General features: G+C 38.8%; 2 protein-coding genes across 4 annotated transcripts in view; both read right to left on the bottom strand.

Annotated features, from left to right (window-relative positions):
- Positions 1–121: 121 nt before the first annotated feature.
- LOC113012510 (potassium voltage-gated channel subfamily S member 3-like) lies at positions 122–16,613 on the bottom strand. The gene is made up of 2 exons (XM_026152765.1): positions 16,449–16,613; positions 122–2,799 (listed from the first exon to the last, which is right to left on the bottom strand). Exon 2 carries the CDS (start codon positions 2,747–2,749, stop codon positions 1,436–1,438), a length of 1,314 nt encoding a protein of 437 aa, XP_026008550.1. The 5' UTR covers positions 2,750–2,799; positions 16,449–16,613; the 3' UTR covers positions 122–1,435.
- wdr35 (WD repeat domain 35) overlaps positions 5,628–16,666 on the bottom strand; it is a 28,089-nt gene continuing 17,050 nt past the window's right edge. For 2 of the 3 annotated variants that reach the window (XM_026152761.1, XM_026152762.1), the window contains 5 exons: positions 13,784–13,948; positions 12,769–12,909; positions 12,417–12,573; positions 9,912–10,152; positions 8,962–9,346 (listed from right to left, as the gene is read on the bottom strand). In XM_026152761.1, the coding sequence (XP_026008546.1) occupies positions 9,196–9,346; positions 9,912–10,152; positions 12,417–12,573; positions 12,769–12,909; positions 13,784–13,948 (855 nt within the window). In that variant the 3' untranslated portion in view covers positions 8,962–9,195. Of the gene's footprint in view, positions 5,812–8,961; positions 9,347–9,911; positions 10,153–12,416; positions 12,574–12,768; positions 12,910–13,783; positions 13,949–16,666 lie in introns of those variants that run through there. The other variant, XM_026152763.1, reaches the window with a different exon arrangement.

The following is a 16,666-nucleotide window of genomic DNA, read 5'->3' as shown; positions in this document are numbered from 1 at the left end:
ACACAGCCTCTGAAATGTCATTCACTTGTTTGTAGACTCTATTTTGAAGCCTCAACTTTGGCTTGGTGGCCGTCGCCATCTTGTTGTTGTTGTTTTTTTGTTTTGTTTTTTTAGAGACAGTAGTGATGATAACAAGTAAGTTTGAACGATAAAAGCAAGAGAGAAAAGATGGGTATACAAGGTTGTAGAGAGACCTGTTGTAATGTATGCTTTGGAGACAGTTGAACTGACAAAAAGATGGGAGGCTGAGCTGGAGGTTGCAGAGCGAAAGATGTTAAGTTTAGACGCAAAGTTAGAGAGGCAAGGCTAAAATGGTTTGGACATGTTCTGAGGAGGGATAGGGCTGATAATCTGCTGTAGTGACCCCTTAAAAAATGAAGAAGAAGAGGCACGGACCATATTTGGTCAAAAGAGAAGTGTACTAAACTAGATTTGGTTTCCAAGTTGCATCTGTAGACTGTAGTAGTTCATTGCCCACACTGAGATATTTGCTACTAAATGCTAAGTAACAGACTAAATAAATACTACAGCTGCATTCATCAAAGCTAGAACATAGACCTTTTGGACAATCAACTGCTCAGCGGGTCATGTTATTATTCCAATAGCACAAACACAGTCAAGAGTTCCAGTCTATAGATTAAAAAAAGCTGAGATCACTGCTAGCAGCTACAGCTAACCCTGCAAACTTTAAACCTTAATGCAATTTAAAAGGATGAGATTTACTCAACATTACTCAATATTTGCATTAACTCAGTTTTTTTGTTTTTGTTTTGATGGCTTTGTTTCCGTCTCCATGTTTGTTCCCACTTATGCAGACATTAACCCATTTCCTGTTTTAATTAATTTCTAATAGGACACTACATTAATTTTTCCAATACAGTCTCAAAACAATTGGCGAGGATCTGATGACAATCTACATTTATTTCAGCTTTTCATTCATACACTACTGGCACATGGAACTGGAAACCTTGAAGCTGGTATTTGTTATCTTCTATCTGGCTAATTGCTGGTAATCCTGAAGCTGTGACAAAGTGGCAGCTGTGTTCAAAGACTGGGGTTGGTAATTTTAGTATGCAACACTGTGTGAGTTCTCTGTAAAAAGCCCACTAACTGCCATTTGTAAAAACTACAGTGTCTTCTTTGTCCTCAGTAATGCTAAACTGCATATCTTTGAAATTTACACTAACGTCCTCCTGTGTTTTGTGTTTAATATTTAGCTATCCCGTGACCTTTTACAAAGCACAGAAACACTTAAATAATTCAAAACTACAAAAAACAAGACCATGACTCAGAACTTTCATGCAGTCTATTTATTTAACCCTTCTATCTTGCTCATGGAAGACGATGAAGAAATCTTAAACCTGCCGATGTAATCTCTTGTAAAGTTAAATCATGAATGAGACTGTAGGGGTAGGACTTCTTTAGATGCTGTTCTTTAGTTGTGCATGCTGGTGCAGTTATTGCTTGGCTTGAGCTCTAAGTGTCTTTGCTTCTGATAGAACTTGGAGAACTTGTTAAAGATGTTAGTAATGGGCAGAGCCACGATCAGCAGCCCGCAGATGATGCACAGAGTTCCTATGAGCTTCCCAGCCAAAGTAACAGGTAAAGTGTCTCCATAGCCGACTGTCGTCATGCTAATGGTGGCCCACCACCAGCCAATAGGGATAGTCTGCAACTCAGACTCTTGAGAGTCTTTCTCCACACAGTAAATGAGGGAGGAAAACACGGAAATGCCCACAGACAGGAAAAGCACCAGCAGCCCCACTTCACGGGAGCTGTGCCGTAAGGTGGCACCAAGAGAGCGAAGGCCAGCTGAGTGACGAGCCAGTTTTAAAACACGAAACACTCGCATCAGCCTCAAGATCTGCACAACTTTGCCAACGTTCTCAAGGTCTGTGCTCTCACCCTCGTTCATTAGGTCACACAGGATAGTGACATAGAAGGGCATGACTGACAATAGATCGATAATGTTGAGAGGGCTGCACATGAACTTCCTGGCTGATGGTGAAACAACCAAGCGAAGAATAAACTCTGCAGAGAAAAACACGACGCACAGGCTCTCAAAAAACGTCAGCACTGGATTTTCTATTTTTTTTTCAGCAGGATCCACCTGATGGAAGTCTGGCATGCTGTGAACACACATGGCCACGATGGAGGTGATGACTACAGCGAGGGATGCTACAGCCATAACTTTGGCTGATGTGGAGAAACCTGGATTCTCAAGTCGAATCCAAACACTCCGGCGGACATTTGCACACCAGGAGCCTTCAAACATTTGTTCGTCATCCTCCAAAACAGACAGATCAGTAATAGAAGAACCAGAGCTATTGAGCTGCATCTCGTCGCTCCTCTGATCCCAGATTCCATCCTCAGCAAGATCCATCAGGTCGTGGAACTTGGTGCTGCAGCAGAAGTCCAGGTGACGCTCCTTGATTCCCCAATATTCAATTTCTTGGAAGAATGAGACCACACATAGCCCGTCGACCAGGTGGATTTTCCCTGTAAGATAAAAGTTGAGAACGTAACAGAAAAAACTTGGGTTGCGGTCAAAGTAGTATTCCATTTCAGAGGGACTGAAATCATCACAGAGCTCCAGGATAGCTTCTTTGGATCTGCAGCACAGAAGACGAGCCAGTCGTGTCTGCGGGAATCGTTTCAGGACGGTGAGGTCCATTCGCTGCTTGAAACCTCCAACGTTGACATTAATGAAGCAACCCTCAGGCTGGTGAAGAATCTTGCCATATGTCATGATGAAGCTCCTCCAGTCCCTGGAGTCAGTGCCTGCAAAGGAGTCAGTGCCTGCAAACAAACACAGAAATGAGGACACCTCGTACTAACGCTTGCTTTAGTCTTTTTTAGTTCTTTTTATCTTTATTGAATTACAGTGTCCGGCTCTTTATGAACGCCCTGACTGCCATTGTACTTTATATTTCATTACTGGCTTTTAAATCAATTTTAAATCCATCCATCGATCCCAGGATCTCAATGCCAAAAGCACCCCCTTCACAGTTGTGCAGGTGTCATAGGTGCCCAGGAAGCATCCTGTTCACACGGTCGAACCACGTCAACTGTACACATATATGTGTGAAACTCTTAATCAATATCAATAATTTTAAAATTTTTCTAATGTTAGCTTTCATAGTCAGGATAGAGTTAGATTTAAAAAGTTAAAATTCACTTACTTTTTATGCAATAATGTGCAGAAGGACCTGAAATCATCAGAGCTGCCTGCTGCGGAGGAGTTTAATTAAATTTTAAGCCTTAAGTAACTAATTCCCCTGCAATGTTTTGAGAATAAGTCAGTGTCATATGTGAGAACATTATTCCAAATAAAACTCCAACAGAACCAAAGTTATTTTGACTGGATTCCAGAAGAATGCACAAGAAGTTAAAATGAACAGAGAATAAGAAAAAGAAATATATTAAAGAGCAAACGAGGGAGATTTAAAAAGGGTTGAGGACCTTTTAAAAAAGTTTTATGGAGACACTGATTGGTGTAATCGGTGGAAACTAGGTCTAAGTATCCCCCCTTGTAGGCAGGGTTGGCTTGTTTCCCTGTGGGTGATGTTTACAACGACAGATTGGGTTTTGTAGCCCCCTGCTAAAGAGGTAGGTCATAGGAAAATAATGCTTTGATTGAGTCCATGGAGCGCTTTGTGTTAAAGATTGTGTTTAACCGTTAGGAAAAGGCTCTATGTTTTAATTCCGGTCAGAAGCCCTTAAATGACCCAGTCACGTCTTCCTGTGATACCTGTGAGAGTGGAAACCTAATGTTAAAACACATCATCTAAAATTGAGTTTGATAAAGAAGGTGGGGTCCCCTGTCCCCTCCGAGGTGTTATGTTTGCTCGTCGTGCTTTTTTTCTTTCTACAATCTAAAGATTTTCAGGCCAGTGTGGATACCACGCTGCAAGACCTAGGTTATTACACACCTGCTGTGGCTTTAACCCACTTCAAATGGGTTTTATTAATCTGTCAACCCAGATATGAAGACTTTAGTAGTGATATAGAAGCATCGAAGATTGAGACCATAGAGATCAACTAGATGTTTTTTTCTTCTTGTTAAAGGTGGTGTAAACTTGTTTCCTTTTGGTTCCAGACAGTGAAAATGCTGCGTTTGGATATAATATGGTGGACCTAACAATGGTGGACTTTGGAGAATTTTCACTACAACACTGCAGGACTTTCAAAATTTTTAAAAGTCCTGCAGTGTTGTAGTGAAATTAGCATGTGCACACATGATATATTATTTTTTTGTTTTTAATCTATTCTAAACACGAAGTCATCTGTTTAAATCATTATGTCACTCACAGTTTTTACCACTTATCCAGATATTTAAATTATTTAATAAAGAACTTATTTTTGTATTTGTGGGTTTTTTAGTAGCCACAACTGAGGAGTAAATCTGAGAAAGTGAGAGGTATGGCATGTTCATTATCTATTGACATGTGAGTGATTAACCAATGAGGATACAGTGGTTTATTCTCCTGCCTGATTTAAACAATGACCTTAATGTACATAATGAACTTCATGTGTGATTTAGTATTATCTGAAACGGGAAGTAAGGTAATCTAGAAAATGTTGGAATGAGGGAACTCGGGTTCTCATTGACTTCTTTACAGCCACAAGTATTTGATTGTTTCCCCCTGCTGGCCAGTATGTGGCGTATCGTCATGAAACGTTCTTGTTTAATATCTAGATTAAGAACATTTCTTTAGAATTGTGAGTTTTCAGAAACCTTATGTTTTACTGTAGTTGATGTATAATTTTAATTCCATATGTAATAACTGCCCAACAGGAAAAGTGTAGGCTAGTAAAATAAATGTGTTCACTCTGCTCTAAAAGAGATGTGTTGTGAAAGGAAAACAGCACATAAATTAAAACATTTTTTATCAGCATATGAAAAAATAAATAAACGGCAAGAACTTGAGCTGATTGTGACTATCATTTGTCAGAATTATACATTTACGCATATTCATGATTATTCAGTTTTTTCGTTTTCATTTTCAGAACTTCACTCGAGAAATTGTCACGTCACATACTACTCTTTCAAAGTGCACATCCTTTTAAATTTATTATAATTACACGAAAAAAGGAATTTAATTTTAATGATGAATTTTTAATTCAAAAATTTAAAAACAAATCACCCAAACCCATCCTTATGCAAATACATCCTCCTCCTTATTTTTGTGTGACCTTTTGGTGTAATTTCCGTCGGTATGATACGCCAGAAGTGAGAACGGGCTGGTACTTCCATAGCATTTATAAGTTTATACATTAGACATTTATACGTTTCGTGTAAAGACCATACGCGCGCACTGTAAGCATGTATAGGATACTCTGCATAAAATAATGAAATGTAACACTTTTTCTCAAATTGTAGTACTTGTGTTTTTCCAACCACTTATGTACTTTTACACACCCATGTCACTGGGCAGCGTTTTTCATCCAAGCGGTAATCAATACCGGCTTTCATGGAGCAGTGCAGCTCTTGTGCGTAACACAAGTCCGTGTGTGCGGACTTGTGTTACGCACGCGGTGAATCAAACTATTTTAGACTCTGAAAAGATGCAGCGAAACAACAAAGTACTATTTTTATAAGTAAATATTCTGCACTAACACCGCTTGAACTCAACTCCAAAACCCTAAAAAATTTAATTAAACACCCAGTAAGATCATATTTCCTGTTCAGACATCTCGTTGACCCCCAAATCTGCGAGAAATAAGCCCAGCAGCTTACCTGCTCATGTGCCGATGTGTCCTGCGGATCTTCTGACTTTGTTCAGAGGGGAGTGTGCCGTTCAAGGCGCTCTGCGGTGAGAGAGGTGGAGACGCAACTTCACACAGGATGGCTGGCACGGCACGTCTGCCCCGCTAACAGGCTCTGAGTGGGTATTTAAACTTTGATGTGTAAACTGCGTCCAGGTTGCACCAGGTCCTTTAAGGTGTGTTAAATCGATCCGCGTAAATATTTTATCACTCTGTAATCAGTCTTCGCCGTGCTGTGTACAATTTTCTGCGATTACATTAGTGCTGAAAACGATGATGGGATACTGAACAGAAAATAAATGTAGCAAATGTCGTGAAATAAAAATAAAAGTGGATAAAACTAACACACTAACAGTAAGAAGAGAGGTGGAATAGACACCCCTGTTTTTACACAAATTGGTCCAGGTATGGAAAAATAAAGGAACATTTTTGTATATACTGTATATGCAATATGTGTATCTTTTAAGCTTTATAGGCTGTAATGTGAGTATAATTTTATGCAATCTCCAGTTTTGCAGTAAATCATGGCCAGAACACTCAAAGTGCTTTGAGTGGTCATGTAAAGTAGGAAAGCAAACCAGTCCATATAGCATTTACTATCAAGAGCAAAATCTCGAGATATCCTGAAGGGCATATAGTGTTATAACTGAGCAAGCAGGGCAGACAGTGGACAAAACTTGTTCTCCCTGGTCTATTTGGAAACCCAAATACTCCATTGAACTGATCTCTGTATGGATGGACAGTTGGTACATTTCAGAAGTGGGTGCGGTTTCAGATAAGACATCACTACTAAAACAAAAGCCAAGAAACAATCTGTTGGAATGCCTGAAAACTATAATTATATCAAATTTTAGAATATTGGTCACAAAGTTATCAGTATAGGTAAGATACAAACACAAATGCAGTCATTAAAGAATGATTCCTGCATAAAATATTAATTCAAAGTTTGTAGCATCTAATGATAGGGCAGCTTGAAAATGAGTAAATAGTGAACAGAAGCCTTGATGACATGTGGAAAATGAACAAGGATATCTTTAATGATCCTTTGAGGGAAACGCCTTCTCAGCATTTAACCCAGCGTATAAATCAGAAGCAGTGGCCAGCTCCCTGTGCTTTGACCCAAGTGCACCACGAGAACCCCAACAATTAGATAATCCGCTGTGAGTAGCAATTGGTGATGCTGAGGAGGAAAAGCTCCTTTTTAATGAGAAATGACTTGACACCTGGTGATCAGCATCATCTGATCCAGCAGTAACCAAAAAGGAAAGTTTGAAACCTGATCTTCAAAGTTGAGAGCGTCTGTCTCCTGCATGCAAAAGACGGGCCTGAAAGCTGAAGGATCTGCCTCTGATTCTACTTTTAGAAACTCTGTGATCCACAAATAAGCCTGTATCCCAGTGAGGTGCTCCGTTGGGATAATATGATTCTATGAGGTCTTTACTATAAAGCCTGGCCATTCAGGATTTTATATCTGAGAAGAAGGATTTTAAATTCAGTTCTAGGTTAAAAGGGCGAAGACAAACTAATAAGGGAGAAATAATATCTCACTAGTACTGTGGCTGCAACATTTTAGGTAATAATTTTAACCTAACTAAAGAAGCAAGCAAGAAGATGAAAGTGAGGATGGTTGTTTTTCTTTGTGTTGGTCCGGTGCCCACACATGGGCAAAATACAGCTTGGCTTAGGCATGTGCTACAAAGAAAACATTCCCAAAACAGACAAAAGGCAGCTTTACTTACTGGAGTCTTCCCAGCTGCAACAGAGCGAGAGGCAGGGTACAGCCTGGTCAGGCCGCCAGTCTGTCACGGCTATTTTATTTATTTTGAAATGAAAATCATTCTTTTATAGCATCACAATTTTTTGCACTAGTTAGCACCTTTATATTTCTCAGTGTAATAAAATGTCTTAACTTCTGCAAGTGAACCCATGAGTATTGTGTATCCCAAAATACCCAGAAGAGCTGATGGTGTTTTAGCTGCAAAGGGTGGGTGGGCTGGCCGACATCATATTCAATAATATGGATTAAGTTCATATGCACGTGAAGCCAGATGAACAAATACTTGTGGCAATATAGTGTAATTACCTACACAGCTCACTGATGCAGTTTCCTACCAGCAGGGGGCAGAATAAGATATGAAACAAAAGAACTAGTCTGCCTACAGTCAACAGTGATGGAGGCATTTCACATCATTAATGTGGATTTTTTTTTAAAGTTCAAAAGCTTCTCAATTTTCTAATGCTGCATTACAAACATTATTAATAAAATACAGAAATAAATAACGATATAATGACATCTTGAGAAGGGGTAATATTCATGACAAGCCGTAAAATTATGACAAAAATACCCTCAAAGCTTATGAGTTTAAAGTGAAAATTAGTAAAAACGATAATCAGAGAAAAACATAAAATTTTCTACTATTATGAAGTCATACATATTCAAGAAATCAGAAAGAAATGTAATCAAATTAAAGGCTATATGAAGGAAATTATAACCTCCATATATTCAATATACAGCCACAGACATGTGCAGGCTGAGGAGATTGAACCAGCCTTGTGCAATGAAACCCCAAAATTTCATCGTTTATTCTTGTATATTTTTGTTTTAACATCTGAGCCTAAACTCACACATTGAGTTTTATTTCTTAAAAATTGATCCCTCTCCTCTTGCTCTGTAGTTTTTCTTTTTATGTGAAATTACAGACCTCGAAAATTTCGTCCTTCTTCCATGTACTAAAAATAAAATGGATAACAGAAGCTGTGCCCTGGCGACCACACAAAGAGAGATTTCATGTGGCTGGATGCACTTAGTCCTGAGGAGTACTGAGACACTTCTTTTCTTGCATTCTGGTGACTTTTTTTTTGCACCACTTTGCACGTTTTCTGCTCCAATTTATGTTAGAAATGTCTTCTTTAAAAGGTCTTGGTGCTAACCTTGTCTCTCTCTTTTCCAGCTCTTCCAGGTCATGAAGTCAGCAGTTTAACACAGGAGATGCCCACACTTCCCATTCCCCGGCCACCTTCTCCTGCTCTCCTGTGAAGACACCGGCCCAGCTAAGAGAGTGGGCTTAACTTAACTCAATTGGCGTCTCCGCCAATTGGCGTCTCCGCCAATGCTGAACCATGTTGAAGATCTCTTCAACATGGTTCAGCATTGGCGTCTCCTCCGGTTGAACAAAGAAACAGTTTAAGCTGTTTTATTAACAGAATTATTTATTTACGTGAAAATAGATACAAAGAACCAAAGTATTTTACACTGCTTATAGTAAAAGTCAAAGATTAGGGTGAATCTTGTTTTGGTAGCTCCTCTGTAGCTGCCTGTTCAGGAACTTTAACTTTAAACTTTAAGCCTGAAAGTAGTTAAAATGATTTAACATTTCTCTTTTTTCTATGAAAATAACTTAGATTTTCTCATCTTTTGTTCTCCTTTTACAGTATAGGAGTGTGGCACAGCGGGCAGCAGTTATATTTGCTGATTTCTTGATCATGAGCGCAGTGTTTGCACACACTGCAAATCCAACAACTGTACTCCTGGACAGGCAGACCAGTTACGATGCAAGTGCGAAATCTTTCCTCCATCCTGACAAAATAAGGAGAAAAAAACAAAAGACAGAAAGCTGCTTCAGGTCATACTGTCATCAAAACAATGCACCAGTAAAAGGGCTACAAAGGAAAGACCAGAAGTTTAGGCCACTGATTCCTGCTTTCGGTGCTCCATTTTAAATGTGTTTAACTTCGGTTCTGGTTTTGAGTCGTGGCTGTTTTCTCGTTTTGTAGTTCTAGATTTAGTTTATTTCATAAACCTAAGGAGATGAATCACAACACAACATTTGGGGCTAATAGCTGCAGTTTCTCTAATGACCACTAGTCCTCACAGACTTCCCTTGTTGGTTACTTTGCAGTAATTACAAGGTAACTGTATCTGTTCATTGCACTGCACTGCTTAGAGATGAAGCTTGCTAATCAACTAACCAGCTACAAACTTTATACTCCACCATGTCTTTCAACTATCATCGCCAAAATCAACATAACAGTAAAATAAAATAAAAAAAGTTTACATCTAGACATAATTTTCACAACTTTGGGAGATGACGCTGCTCTCAGTTTGATGATAGAGTTTGAAGTTAATTAGCGATAAATCTCACCCCTCTGATGATGCGTTCCACTCGATCATGCGACTGTCCTTTGGGCTGTGCTTTGTAAAGATCTCCAAGGCCAGATCCTCATAGGCCTGCCGCTGTTCAGGATCAAGACTCTCCAGGGATTCCAGCTTAATAAAGGCCTGTGAGCAGGTGCCAAAGGCGCGGTTGGCTGCAGAGCAGACAGCAAGCAGAGAATAGATGTCCACAGGAGGGATCACGTCCTCATACTCACGCAGGTGAAGAGCTTAAAAAACAAAACAAAAACCAACAAAATCAATTAATAATAAATAGTGAAAAGTCAGGCTTATGCTGAGTATAGGACAAGTGAAATTACAAAACCGCCAAAGACCAAAAGATATGTAAATGAAAAAATAAAATTGATCATTTCCCAAGGCACTAATCTGCGATCGTTCCTTCATAAATCGAGGCTCAGTGGCTTCACTGCAGCTGATGATTAATGTTAAATTTAGAAGAAGGATTACGGTTAACCAAAAGAACTTTTTGCATATCTGGTAAAAATATGCTTATCTATGCAAAGAATGTTTACACTGTAGACATACGACCATTCAGCTCCATGTCAAGATCTATGAAAGGCCAGCAGACGTGACCAGGAAAATGATTTGCTTCTCACAAACGACAGTGTTTCAAAAGAGAATCGAAAAACGACATAAACACATGAAATTGAACATATGCCACAGCAATATAAAAAAAAGAAAAAGCAACAACCCATTTTTAACTTGTGCTTATGACTGAAGAGTTCTTCCTTCAGTCTCTCCACCATCTGCCCTTTGCTATGCACGTTTGTGAAAAATCCATTGTTAGCTGGCACTTATTTTTCAGCTGCATCTCTTTCCTTACTTTCTCCCTGTTGCTTACACCTTTCCTTTAAGTAAGTAAGTAAAGTTTATTTATTAAGCGCTTTTCATAGACAGGTAGTCACAAAGCGCTGCACACAGAGATTAAAATAAACAGTGCGATAAATAGCAAAATGCACAATATACACAATATAGAGTTTAAATGTAAATTAAAAATATAAAAATGTAAAAAGCATTGGTCAACAGAAAGCTTGTTTAAACAGTAAAGTTTTTAACTGTTTTTTAAAGGATTCCACAGAGTCAACCAAACATAGTTGTAGAGGTAGACTGTTCCACAGCCTTGGTGCCACAGACTGAAAGGCTCTGTCCCCTTTCGTCTTCAGACGTGTTCTGGGAGCAACCAACAAACTGAGTCTGTGAGCGGAGACGGCGAGCAGTAGTGTATTTTGTGAGAAGCTTGGATAAATAATCTGGGGCTTGGCCATTTAGTGCTCTGTACGTTAAAACAATAATTTTAAAACGAATTCTAAAATCTATTGGGAGCCAATGTAAAGAACATAAAATAGGAGTGATGTGAGCTCGCTTGCTAGAGCGAGTTAGTAGTCTGGCTGCTGCGTTTTGTATAGCTTGGAGGCGAGAAAGAGATGATTTATCCAAGCTGGTAAACAGGGAATTACAATAACCTAAACGCGATGACACAAATGCATGGACAATTTTTTCCAGTTCAGCTAAGGAGACCATATGTCGCAATTTAGAAATATTCCTTAAATGAAAGAAACAGGAACGAACTTTGACAATCCATTACACCTGATGACTTGTCCAAACTTATTTGTAGAGAAGCACGCACTGTAGACACTCCATGTCTTGCTTAGAGAGAGAAGGGCAAGCCTTTGTGCACCTTTAGGGACACTGTGGCGAGAGCATAAAGGTCTATAGGTAAGGGTGACAGAGAGAAGGTGAGTTTTGTAAACTCATTCCTGTTTTTATAATATTGCTGCTTTTGATGGCTGTTCCTCATGCCAACTGGGAATCTCCTGGCAACGCCCCATTGGCTATAATGAGATTTAGATTAACAGGGCAACATTTTAGCCTAATAAGCAGTCTTGAAATATGTTACACTAAATGAGAGAGTTTCTCAATTATGACCATTATTAAATAAGCAAATAATAACTACAGTAATTTTGGGCCACACTGCTGGTCCAAAAAAATCCAACAGAGGTAAAGGAAATGAGCTGTAAAGAAAAAAGCTGAAAGGGAAAATGGGAAAAATTTATCACAGTGATTTTTTCATCACACCGCTGGAGCATATGGAAATGATAAAATAGACATTTGGTTAATTGCTCAGCCCTAACACACTGTTTAAAAGACACAAAGAACAGTACAAAACATGCAAAAATGCTCGTGTAGTCAAAAAAAAATATTTTCACTGTCTCTCAATTTCGTACAGTTTAAGAATTCAGCAGATTAAAACAGCAGAAACAGAACAGCAGAAAGGTTTCTTGTTGGTATTTTGTATTCGACTTAAAGTACAAAACCAAGTTCATTTGCATCAGTTTTTTAAAAAGAGAAGCAGAAAATTCTCACATTTTAGAGAGAAAAACAAAAAAGGTAAATCAATGTGTATATATTAGAATATAAAGTATGATTATATAATGTAAGTAATATAATAAGTACTACAGGAGTGATTTGGCACCTGTGCGCATGGCATTCTCCAAGTAGCCATCGTACAGCTGCCTCTGAGCGAGCAGGAAGAAGTGATATGCCTCCGCTCCTCGCCAGGCATTGTCCACAATGCGATTGTCTGCAGATGTTGCATCTTCCTCCAGCAGGCTAGCAAGTGCATGCGTTGCCTAATTACAGACAAAGATACACACAATGATATGAACACAAACCTCTGTACACAAACAGATGACGTCTTTCCACATAAGCACAAGAATGACTCTTTTCTCTGAAACACATCACAAATAATTTATTCAAACAGTTACAGCAGAAAAATGTCTAATGCACTGGAAAGATTTGGAATAGTACGTGTGTACATGGTTTACCTCCGTCTTCTTTCCTTTGCCTTTGCTCTGCTGTGACGTCTTCACCTGCTTGTGGTAATTTTCCACTAGATGTGCTGCCAGCACGTAGAGCTTCTTCACCCTCAGAGGTCGTGTCCTTTTCTTTGCCTCCTCATCTGCTATCTGCAAACATAAGCCACACTTTCACAAATGTAAAATGGTAAATGGTAAATGGCCTGTATTTATATAGCGCTTTACTAGTCCCTAAGGACCCCAAAGCGCTTTACATATCCAGTCATCCACCCATTCACACACACACACACACACACACACACACACACACACACTGGTGATGGCAAGCTACATTGTAGCCACAGCCACCCTGGGGCGCACTGACAGAGGCGTATTTTTCTTTCTCAGCAACCTACACTCAGTTGCGTAAAGTGACAAAGTGAAAACATGTTTTCAGAACTTTTGCAAATGTATTACATCAACAAGTATTATTTATTTGCTTTATTTCAAGTTTATACCAGGCCTATCTTCCCGATGTGATTTGTTCTGTGTCAACATAATTTGCAAAGCACTGACTAATCTTTCATGGAACAAACCAGAATCTTTATTTGTTAACTCTTTTCCCAAAAAGATAATATTTGATGACCTCAATAAAAACGTGATCTGACGACCTTTAGTTTCTCTTTTTTTCCCCCAAAACGTAGCTGCACAAGCAGAGACCACCCTCACTGACATCTCATGCAAACCCAGTCATTTTGTTTTATAAAAAAAGCCTGAAATATGACAGGAACCATTCAGGAAATATCGTTAAGGGATGCTCCTAGTAGGCTTTCAAGGCGTAAAGAGTTAATACACTTTGGCAAACTTGAGGCAAAGTGTGAGTAAAGGCATGGTACATTTAACTTTTTAAGGACTTTCTAATTTAAGTCCATATTAAATGTAGGACCTAACTTGACTAATGAAAACATACAGCAAAATAAAAATTATATATGTGTTTAAAATTAATCTATAAAGCTGGTTTACATGAAAAAGAATGTTGACTTACCTTAAACATGAGTTTGGCTGCATCAAGAAAATGGTGAGCTTTTCGATACAGCTCCACTGCTTCCAGAGTTTTATTTTTCTCCAAAAGATGTGACGCATATTTTGAAAGGAGAGATTTAATCTCCTTCATATTGTGTGTCCTGGCAAGTTCCACTGCTTTGTTCCACTGCAGGAAAAACATTCAATACAAATAAAAAAAAAAAAGTAAATATGTCTTTTTATCATCTTTTTCATGTGGGTGCGAGCTTCCTCCAGGTACTTCCTACCAGAGGTGTGGACTCGAGTCACATGACTTGGACTCGAGTCAGACTCGAGTCATTAATTTTATGACTTTAGACTTGACTTGAAAAAATGTTCTAAGACTTGTGACTTCACTTGGACTTTTACACCAATGACTTGGGACTTGAATTGGACTTGAACCGGTTTACTTGAAAAGACTTGATATTTTACCCCAAATATAAAATTTAACACGCATATTATATAGAGATTGAAAATGTGACGTCATTCACGGGTAGAACCGCAAAGGATTCTGGGAACTCGTGGCAAGCGGTACTAGCGCACGCAGGCTTTCAATTGAAATCAGTTATACAGCGATAAAAAGAAACACAAAAATGTCAAGAAGCTGTTGTATTATTAACTGCAATAGCCGGTCGCATGACAGCCACGGGAAGCCGACGGGTAAAGAGATCGGTTGTTATCGGATTACGTCGTTGAAGAGAAATTGTTCAAACCATGTTTCCGAAGTAACAAAGAGGCGACTGGATTGCAGCCATTCAAAGATCAAATATAACGTCCTAGAACACTCCAGCTCACAGGTTAGTCTGCTCCAAGCATTTCCACAAAGGTCAGTCTGCTGTTGTAGTTAATGCGTCATTTTTCTTAACATAATTAGTGATATAGGTTACAAGCAAGTCTAGCGCTGAACAGAAATTGTCGCGCTATGCTCCTTTATTTATTGTGCATAAATAGTGAATTGTCCTGACACAATATTGCGTTTCGCTTCTGTTATTATGGTACATTGACAAAAACACATACTTTTATTCACAGGATAAAACAGTTGTTTTGTATCACTAATTGTCCAGTACGATTACAGCATACAGTATTATTGTCACTGCTACATTTCTGTGATGCTACCAGAAATTATTTGCACTACTAATTAATTACCGTTGAGCTCAAAGGTCCTATTAATAAATGGTTAACGAATGTGTATTTATGAAGACGATTTGTGAGACTGGTAAACTTATGATACGTACGATGGTCTTTACTTTCTACACGGTGCATTTCAAGGTCCTCTACCCATCCGTCGGTAAACTGTACCTGGGCTTGTTGCAGTGACCTGAAGTTACTAAACTTCATGAGTGTGTGCACTCACTCCAAGAACCGTATGATTATAAATATGCATATAAATATGCTACAATGAGATAGCTGACTTCATCTAACTAGCAAATGTTGTCCAGGCTACGTTGGTGATACAGTTTTTTTTAATGTGTATGATATTTTTGTCATGCGATTTTAAAGCCGGTCCTACAACCGCATCCAAGAATAACATGCAGCTTATCTCAGAACTGTCGGTGAAAATTATTCTTGGAGCTAGGTTTAATTGAGCTGCATTTTAAAGAGGTGCAATTTCACAATTTGTGTATATTTTCTAAGTTCACTATTTTGTCATGTGTTGAGAAAAACACAGATTTAAAAATTACATGGTCTAATATTTACATTTAGCATAACTGCAACATGCTTTTTTTCGGGGGGTTTTTAAAGACTCGAAAGGACTTGAAATTCAAAGTTTCAGACTTGTGACTTGACTCGGACTTTTACACCAGTGACTTGAGACTCGACTCTGACTTGCCTGACATTACTTGAGACTTGACTTGAGACTTGAGGATAAAGACTTGAGACTTACTTGAGACTTGCAAAACAATGACTTGGTCCCACCTCTGCTTCCTACTACTGTCAAACGTTGTTCATGTTCATCAAGATAAGTAAATTAGTGTTTCCAAATTGCCTGTAAGTGTGAAAATGACTATTGGTTGTTTGTCTCTCTGTGTTGTCCCTCTGTGTACAATGCCTCCCAGCAGGGAGATTACAATAAGCTATTATTTCTGGGAAGTGCTGAGATTTTCAGTATGTATACCTATAGAATCTGTCACAAAAAGAATGATCAGAACTGAATCTCTCATGGGCAAAAGTTTTTTGTTTTTGTAAATTTATGATTAAACCATAAAATAAAAAACTTTCGAGAGAAAATGGTCATTTAAAAATAATGTATTTCTATAATTATTATGAGAAATCACAGTTTTTAACATGAATCCATGTTAGAACTGCAATTAATATCCCGAATCCAATGGGCATTACTCGGATGTAACACTGCTGTTCTTAATTATCTCGTCACAAAAGCAACAGCAGTGTGTCGTGACGGGTTTGGAGAGCAGATCTGGACAATTTAGGCACAAACACTGTTTTTCAGAGATCTGGGATCTAAGACAACAAGATGGTTACAGGCAAAGTAGCTGACAGCTTGCCTGTTTTTTTGTCAAATGTGCAGTATTAACACAGCAGGAGAAACCGCCCTTAAGGAAGGAAGCTGGGGCTCCTAATGACATATTCTTTTAGAAGAGGAGACCGCCAATAAAGCACAGATTTAACATCCTTTAAACTAAATCTACCTGTAAGACAGCTCCATCCTTGGTTTTTCAGGTGTCGTTCCTATTTTCCTGGGCCAACATTTACACTGGAAGAGTCCAGTGACTTTGAGATAAGCATTCACACCCCGGAGCTAAATATCACTCAGGCATAGGTTGGGAGTGGGAGGACAGCAGGAGGCTCACTGACTGTAAATCACTCAGCGTTGCTCAGAAATTGTGGCGCCAAAGTTTTTCTTTCC

Source organism: Astatotilapia calliptera, chromosome 19, assembly GCF_900246225.1.
Source record: "Astatotilapia calliptera chromosome 19, fAstCal1.2, whole genome shotgun sequence".
Taxonomy (NCBI): domain Eukaryota; kingdom Metazoa; phylum Chordata; class Actinopteri; order Cichliformes; family Cichlidae; genus Astatotilapia; species Astatotilapia calliptera.
Note: the sequence above shows the minus strand (reverse complement) of the source record. Positions and strands in the feature narration are given on the sequence as shown.

Coding starts and splice junctions, on each gene's coding strand:
- LOC113012510 (XM_026152765.1), bottom strand. CDS start 2,749: ATGACATATGGCAAGATTCTTCACCAGCCTGAGGGTTGCTTCATTAAT.